This window comes from Vitis vinifera, chromosome 8, assembly GCF_030704535.1.
Source record: "Vitis vinifera cultivar Pinot Noir 40024 chromosome 8, ASM3070453v1".
NCBI lineage: Eukaryota > Viridiplantae > Streptophyta > Magnoliopsida > Vitales > Vitaceae > Vitis > Vitis vinifera.
The window spans coordinates 15,510,086-15,517,851 of record NC_081812.1 but is presented as its reverse complement, the minus strand read 5'-3'; the positions used below and the strand labels follow the sequence as shown (position 1 = coordinate 15,517,851).

General features: G+C 38.2%; 2 protein-coding genes across 2 annotated transcripts; one reads left to right on the top strand and one right to left on the bottom strand.

Annotated features, from left to right (window-relative positions):
- Nucleotides 1-3,042: 3,042 nt before the first annotated feature.
- LOC100246509 (short-chain dehydrogenase TIC 32 B, chloroplastic) lies at nt 3,043-6,596 on the top strand. Its single transcript, XM_002273514.4, has 8 exons — nt 3,043-3,437; nt 4,923-5,154; nt 5,265-5,344; nt 5,442-5,595; nt 5,700-5,778; nt 5,906-5,990; nt 6,088-6,134; nt 6,245-6,596. The coding sequence occupies exons 1-8, from the start codon at nt 3,320-3,322 to the stop codon at nt 6,422-6,424; spliced, it is 975 nt and encodes a 324-aa protein (XP_002273550.1). The 5' UTR covers nt 3,043-3,319; the 3' UTR covers nt 6,425-6,596.
- A 161-nt stretch (nt 6,597-6,757) lies between these two features.
- LOC100241385 (uncharacterized) lies at nt 6,758-7,672 on the bottom strand. Its single transcript, XM_002273783.4, has one exon. It carries the CDS (start codon nt 7,410-7,412, stop codon nt 7,050-7,052), a length of 363 nt encoding a protein of 120 aa, XP_002273819.1. The 5' UTR covers nt 7,413-7,672; the 3' UTR covers nt 6,758-7,049.
- Nucleotides 7,673-7,766: the final 94 nt, after the last annotated feature.

Genomic DNA, 7,766 nt, shown 5'->3' with positions numbered 1-7,766 from the left:
TCAGCCTTTTGTCTTCCTTCAAGAGTATTTTACAAGCTTTACAGTTTCTGTTCCAAAAGCAGCAAGCATGTGTCTACACAGTTTAAAGCAGCTTGCCAGATGTCTTCTCAGCCGAAGAAGGTTGTTTCGGAGGATTTCGGTATTAAAGTGAATCTTACTATTCACTGTTCACTATTCACTATTCAAGCACGGGTCTACTATTCATGGTTACTGTTCAAGATTCCTTTTTTTGCCTATTTAAGGAGGCTCGGGCCTCATTTGTAAGCACGTTTCATTTTTCTCTCCTAAGCTGAAGCTCTCCCTTCTCTCTTCTTTCTCTCTCTTCCTTCTCTCTTCTCTCTCTCTCATCATGTAACCTCTTCAAGCTTTCTTCAAGCTTTCTTCCCTTATCCATTGTAAGATATTTCTCCTTATGTAATATATAAGTATGTTTTGATTACCTCCTATATGGATGGTTTTTAATTATGTTTTGTTTTTCATTTTATTTTATGTTCTTGTACCGCCTACATGGTCGGTTTTAATTAAGCTTTGTTTTTAAGTTTATGTTTTCATTTTATACCGCCTACATGGTCGGTTTTATGAACTAACAAGTTTTTGGTTCCTTCTCTTTAAATTTCTTATATATAATAATGCATATTAATATTATTTTACTATATATTTTATAAATATTTTTTAGTTTTTCTTTTTTAACAACAAATTTAATTTTATAATAAAAAATTTATTTTGTATAGTAAGTAATATAACAAAATAAAAAATTGATAAAAAAAATTTATGACACATAAAATATATAAATATCTTACATTTTAATTTAAAATTAACATATCCTACATGGAATTGATATAAAAAAGGATGGTATATGATATATCCTATCACTTGTCCGATCTCGTGTTTTATAGAATATAAAATAAATAAATGATCATATATTATATTCAACAAATTAGGTATCAAATTTTATTTTATTGCATGCTATATCTAATTAATCAAATATATTCTTTATGTATTGAGCAGGTGGTGAAGCAAACAATCCGTAGCGGGGGACTATATTAGAAAGAGCAACAGTTATCAAAACCTCCACCCTACAAAAGATAATCTTCGTACAGTTGTAAGAGAGACTGAGCTACCATCCTTCTTCATGTGAAGTTGCTCGTGGAGCAGAGCGCAGAGCTGTTGACTACATTGAATATCATCGGTAAGCGCTGACGCTACTGCTGTTGGGATGGGCAAGTGGCTCGCCATTCATGCACAACTAATGAAGTTGGTTGTAAAACTGAACGCTCCATTCATTGAAAGCAAAGCTTGACTTAATGAAAAATCCAATGGCCTCTGGTCCCGCTACTGTTCAGTCTGTTCCTATGTCATGATGTTAAGTATTCACGTTTATGTAGTTTTATCCCGTGGTGGAGCCTGGCCCATATGAATTATTAAAGTGCCATGCGTTGAGAATTAAATAGCAGTTCCACGGCGTTTGCTGTCATTTCCCAATTCATGGCTCCTCAGGAATTTGCGTTTAGACATCCCACTCTGTAGGTGCCAATATCGTTGATGTCTTCTCCTGTATTCAGCCAGCGAATTTCTGTTCTAGGGTGTGTACTCTAATGGGCTCTCTGGGACGCCTTGTCCCAGTCTCTCAGATAAGTTTTAGCCCCAAAATACTCCAAATCTGCCTAACCCAGCCCTTGACAATTCAGCTTTAGAGCAGGCTCATTTCCTAGAAAAGGGTTCTATTACCATCTCCATTCCTTCAGTGGAAGACATCTAGTGAAGACAAGTCAGAAAGGAGAGGCGACATGCGATTATTCCACCAATTATGGCATCATGGGTTGCATAATTTTCCATTGGAACACCTTCTTTGACGGCTAAAGAGTACGAATCACAACTCACTAGTCCTAAGATTAGGTGATGAATTTAAACGGGCATTTATTGAGGAAATAAATCATTATGGAACCGAAGAAGTTGGCATATGCTTCCTCTTTAATTCTATAATTACTCTTGAAACCGACTCATTATGAAAATGTTATAAATAACATGCTCATAATTTTCTTCTTCTTCATTTTGTTATTTCAGTTGAAGGCCGGTCCATACTTCGACTTTAATCACTGCATGTATGCTTGAGAAGAATTATAACAAAATTTAAATTAAAAAATAAAAACAAAAATAAATCCGTCTGTGAAACAATTATAGGAGACATGGCGCACGCCTAACCGAAGAGGACAAAAGAAGTGTACCCTATGGAAAAATGATACTTACTGTTATGAGTTCAAACTTCAAAGAGACCAGCGAAAAATCGTTGAACACATCCAATTCATGATTACTTTGAATACTAACCGGGTAGTTGTTTCTACAGGAGTTTATAGTTCTCCAGGAAAACAGCAAATTTCCGGGAAATTTTTCTTCCTTCCTGAAATTGTGAAACAGGAAGACAGAAAATCCCCGAGGAGCAGACTCGTGTGGGCAAAAGTCAATATAAATGATAGACAACTTGAACAGACCGTCATCCCCATTCCTAACATCCCCATCGGGTGCATGGGGATCGTGGTCTCGAATTTTCACTCTGAAAAATTCTAACGTAGGACCCAGTTGAGGTTTCAAAAGTAAAATAAGATTTCAAACGTTTCATCAATTTGTTCACGAAATTAGGCGTGGGGTTTGTTTTTTTCTTATGAATTTGAAGAACTCATGACAACACGTGGATTTATACAAGTCTAAGATTTAAATTCTATGAAGTTCAAATTGATTTTTTATAATAGTACAAACCTATTAACCTACCATATGACTCTGTCCCTTATTAGATAAGGATTAAGTTGGATGGTTATGGATGACTTTTTGGTTGATGATCAAAATGGTAATTCATATGATTTTTTATTTTTTAAAAAAGAAAACTCATATTGGAAAGATGAGAGGCGTACGGCATATTAAATAGAGAGTTATGGGGGGTTGCAGAGAGGCTATTGCAATTTGCAACATTAATTAGCCAGTAATGGATATGACAGTATGTTTTTGAAAGAGGATTTTGTCCGCGCTGTCCAGATTGAAGAAGAGAAAGATGGGGATGGTTGGGAAGTCGCTTAGAGGTGGTCAGTGGTCTGTGGTCACCGACGGGGCATTGAATTCTGATACATGTAAAACGAGTCCCACAAATGACTCTTACCTACACCGCCCCAACTCATAAATTCCCATGTCTTCATCCCGCTTCCAACCACATCTCTCTGCCTTTATCTGTCTCTCCCCCCTGCATTCTTCACTATCGCCTGTTTTCTGAGAAAAGAAACTCTTTCTCCATCTCTCTCTCTCTCTCTCACACACACACACACAACTTCTCATGGGAATCTTTTCATTGATTACTGGGAGGCCAGGCCCCAGTGGCTTTGGATCCGCTTCCACTGCTGAACAAGTTACAGAAGGAGTTGATGCCAGCAACCTCACTGCGATCGTCACTGGTCAGCTCTGCCTTTCCTTTTCCATGGGCTTTGTTTTCTTCTCACAAAGTGCACGATCTCTTGGACTGTTTGGTCAATGTTGTGCGTGTAATTATATGATCTCTGAGTTGGGATTTTCTTCGTACCTGTTTTTCATGGCTCAGCATTCACTGTCTTTCTGTGTTGTTTTGGTTTCTTTTCCGCCTTTTCCTGTTTCTTGGTTTTTGTTCCTCATTCTGTGCAGGGTTTCATGGGCTGTTAGCGTGCAGTGACAGTGCGATGCTACTAAAGAAGGTGACCACAACTTCCTCTGAAACACCGTGGAAGCAGTCAAAACAAAAGCGCCTTCCTTTCTTCTTTTGCCTTCATTTTCTTCCTCTCTTTTCTAACTACCCAAACAGAAATTCCGCAATTCTCGAATTTTTTCCTGATTCAAAAAGACATTGAAAATGAAAATTGATTCTGTAATTTATTTGCTCTTCTTTTATTCGGAAACATATGTCCTCTTCTAACACTGTATTGATCCCTTAAGACTCTTTGACCCTGTTTGAATTAATCTCTGCCATGTTAAAACCTCAATCAAACTTTTTATGCCTACTTCTTAGACAATTTGTTCATCAAACTTATGATTAAAGAAAAAAGTTTAATATAGTAGAAAAATATTATAATTTTTCAAAAAAAAAAAAAAATGATCTTCCCCTCTTTTTTTATTATTTATTTATTTTTTGAATTTTTAGAAACCCATTATAAATTTGATTTTCTCTTCCAATATAAAAATTATTTTAATTATTATTAATTTTCCCCTTTTTTAATACTTTCAAAACGAACATAGCCTACTGGCGTGCGAAGAGCGTACTGTTCAACAAATGCTTTGAATCTTCTTCAATAAGCTGTTTCAATAGCAAACCCCCCCACCGCCTGCCATTATTTTCTGAACTTGTGTCAGGAGGCCCCTCCTATCTATCCCCTCAGTGTCCTTTCTCTTAGAAATAATTTGGACCTTGTTTCCACCTTTTTTAGGTTATCTTTCTTTGGTCCCGAAAATGAGAGAAAAGAAAATAGCTAATTTAGTGTTTTATCTTAATTCACCTCAATTAATTAACAGGTAATCTGCTTGAACCTTAAGAACCAGTCCCATGAAGTCATAAAATGAGGCAGAAATTAATTGGTGATGGAATGGCCATGTGCCATATAGCAAAGTATTTTTAAAAAGTTATGTGCATGGTGACCCATGACAGCTGTGGATTTGGCTTGGAGGATGATGGTGATGGGGATGGTACTCGATCTCCCGTTGCTTTCTGTCAATGCTCTTGTTGCTAAACTTATTTAGTCCTTTGATTTGGATTGACTTCTTTTTTTTTTTCTTTTTTTTTTAATGGAGGATTCATTGTGGCATATGGATATGATTTTTGAGCTGTTCATTCGTATTTCATATTTGATCTTGGTCTTCCTTGTATTCTCTCTGTTCATACTTGACTTAAAATGAAGAGGCAAATGTTGTTGTAGGAGGAGCAAGTGGGATCGGTTTTGAGACAGCAAGGGTCTTGGCTCTGCGGAAAGCTCATGTGGTCATAGCAGCTAGGAACATGGATGCTGCAAATGAAGCCAAACAGCTAATTCTTAAAGACAATGAAGCCGCTCATGTTGATGTTCTAAAACTCGACCTTTGCTCAATGAAGTCCATTAGGGCATTTGTGGATAACTTTAATGCCCTCAATCTTCCCCTAAACCTTTTGATGTGATCTCTCTCTCTCTCTCTCTCTCTCTCTCTCTCTCTGATTCTTAGTACAAGCATGATACTTTTGATCTTCAATTCCACCAACCCTAACCATTCACCTTAATTTTCAGAAACAATGCGGGTATTATGTTTTGCCCCTTCCAACTTTCACAAGATGGGATAGAGTCCCAATTTGCAACAAATCATATTGGTAAGTAGAAAAGAGCAGGAGTCTCTCATCAAGTATAGGGATAGCCTAGTACTTTGTTGATTCTCAATTCAAATGGTTTTCTCACCTTTATGATCAGGCCATTTCCTCTTAACAAACCTCCTGCTTGACAAAATGAAGAGCACGGCTAGGACGACAGGTATTGAAGGCAGGATTGTGAATCTGTCTTCAATAGCCCACCTACACACTTACGAAAATGGGATAAAATTTGATGGCATCAATGATGAGAAGAGGTATGCTATTTTTAAAGAACTCCTCTTTCTTTCTGATTTAGTCTATGATTTCATAGAAATCCATTCTTATGATAGCGTGTTTCTACTGCATTTTCTGAGATCAGTTACTCGGACAAGAGGGCGTACGGCCAATCCAAGCTTGCAAACATATTACATGCCAAAGAGCTCTCGCGGCGTTTGCAGGTGATTCTAGTGCTTAATTAATTCTTCTTCAAAAAGATCCACTGCGTTTATGTTTCGGTTCACTTATTTTAAGATATTCTGGGTTTCTGACTAATTTACCACACATATTTTCTAACTTGGAATGCAGGAAGAGGGTGCAAATATCTCCGTCAATGCTGTCCACCCAGGGTTGATAATGACCAATCTCTTTCGACATTCTGCCGTTCTAATGAGTATGCCTTAAAAGACTCCAATTTTTATTTATACACACAATGTTTGTGCACAAAGGGATTTTTTTTTCCCCAAATTCTCATTTTCTTCTTCTTGCAGAAATTTTGCAATTGCTCTCGTACATCCTATGGAAGAACGTACCGCAGGTAAATCATCCCATCTCTCAATGAAAGCCAGAGTCATTTGCCCAAAAATCACAGCAGGCAGTCGAATTTCAGTGGGAATGACTTAGGAAAAAAATTAAATTTCTTTTCAGGGAGCAGCCACCACATGTTACGTTGCGCTACACCCAAGTATGAAAGGTGTGAGTGGGAAGTACTATCTGGACTGCAATGAGATGGCCCCGAGCGCATATGCTAGTGACGAAACCTTGGCGAAAAAACTGTGGGACTTCAGCAACAAGTTGGTTAACTCACCTCCAACCACTTCAAATTAGATGTTGTGTCCTCTTGGTTGTGTGTCTAGATTGCAATTGTTACAACTTACAACACTAGCAGGTATATTAACTTGTGATATGCGAGTAACTACGTGTTTGTGGGTTTAGTTTCTTTGGACAAAAGAACCTGCATCTTGTTCATAGTAATATTAATATCATTTGAATTTTCTTTCGTTGTGTCTTCACACCTTCTAAGACCTCTGACTTGCATTCAATTTTCTTCTCCTCTTTTTTTTTTTAATGAATTGTCATGAATGTGTTTGAGTTTGATCTGGGTTGACATCTTTCAACCAAATTACAAATCAGAAAGAAATCAGCAAACTAATCGATCACTTTGTCAAAGGCAAACAAAAACGGTTATAATTGAAGCCAAACGGGCCTCTACCAAATCATTATCTTTTATGGTTCTTTTCCAGACGAAGCCGTTGTCCACAAAATTGAAAGCCCTCCCGACTCCCACCTTCCTTTTTTTTTTCTTTGAAAAAAAAATCATTTTAGAATAAACTCTGCTTACAAATCAGAACGGTGATAGACTCAAATACACCGTCGGTTCCAACGCAGAGCACTACACCTGGTTTTAACCAGACACATGCAAAGGATTTTCGCATCTGAATCTGGGGCGGACTCAACGAGGCAAGTCGTCCTCCCACAAGCCCATGGCTCGAACCAAACATGCAGAACCAGCCACAACAACAGCCGCAAAAACTGGAGGCACCAATAAATCCATGCTAAACTTGGCAAACAAATGAGCCGGCAAACACAGAACCTCCCCCGGAAGGTCCATCGGAACCCTAATGAACCCTTCTGCGTCGCATGCTCTGGAGAAGGAAGAAGACGGAGATATCGCCCATACAAAGGCAGCCTCCGGCAAGAAGGAAGCAACTGCAACCGTGGCGGATAGGAGCGCGGTCCATGCCGCAGCGTAGAGTAGCAAGGGCCAGCGAGAGGTGAGAGGGCGGAGTATGGAGTCGAAGAAGGAGAGAGACATCGTTGAGAATGTTAAAATAGTTGAAAGGGTTAGGGTTTATAAGAAGGGAGATGAGCCTAATCTCAACCACTTTTCTGTGATGAATTGAGTTTAGTTGAGTGAGGGGAGAAAGACGAAAGGGTAGGAGGAAAAAAACAACTCCTCTTGGCCAACTCACCAACTGGAGAACGGACGCGTTGAAAGCGTTACACGTGTCTGTATCCAGACCAAAGTTGTTCGGTCTATTCAGAGGCAGTTTTAACGAGTGTGTCCAAATTTTCTTCATTTTTTTGGTCTCATTTTTCAGTTATAACTTACATGTAAAACATAAAATTCCCAATTCCTTCATAATTTTTCTCATTCAGAAAAAATAAA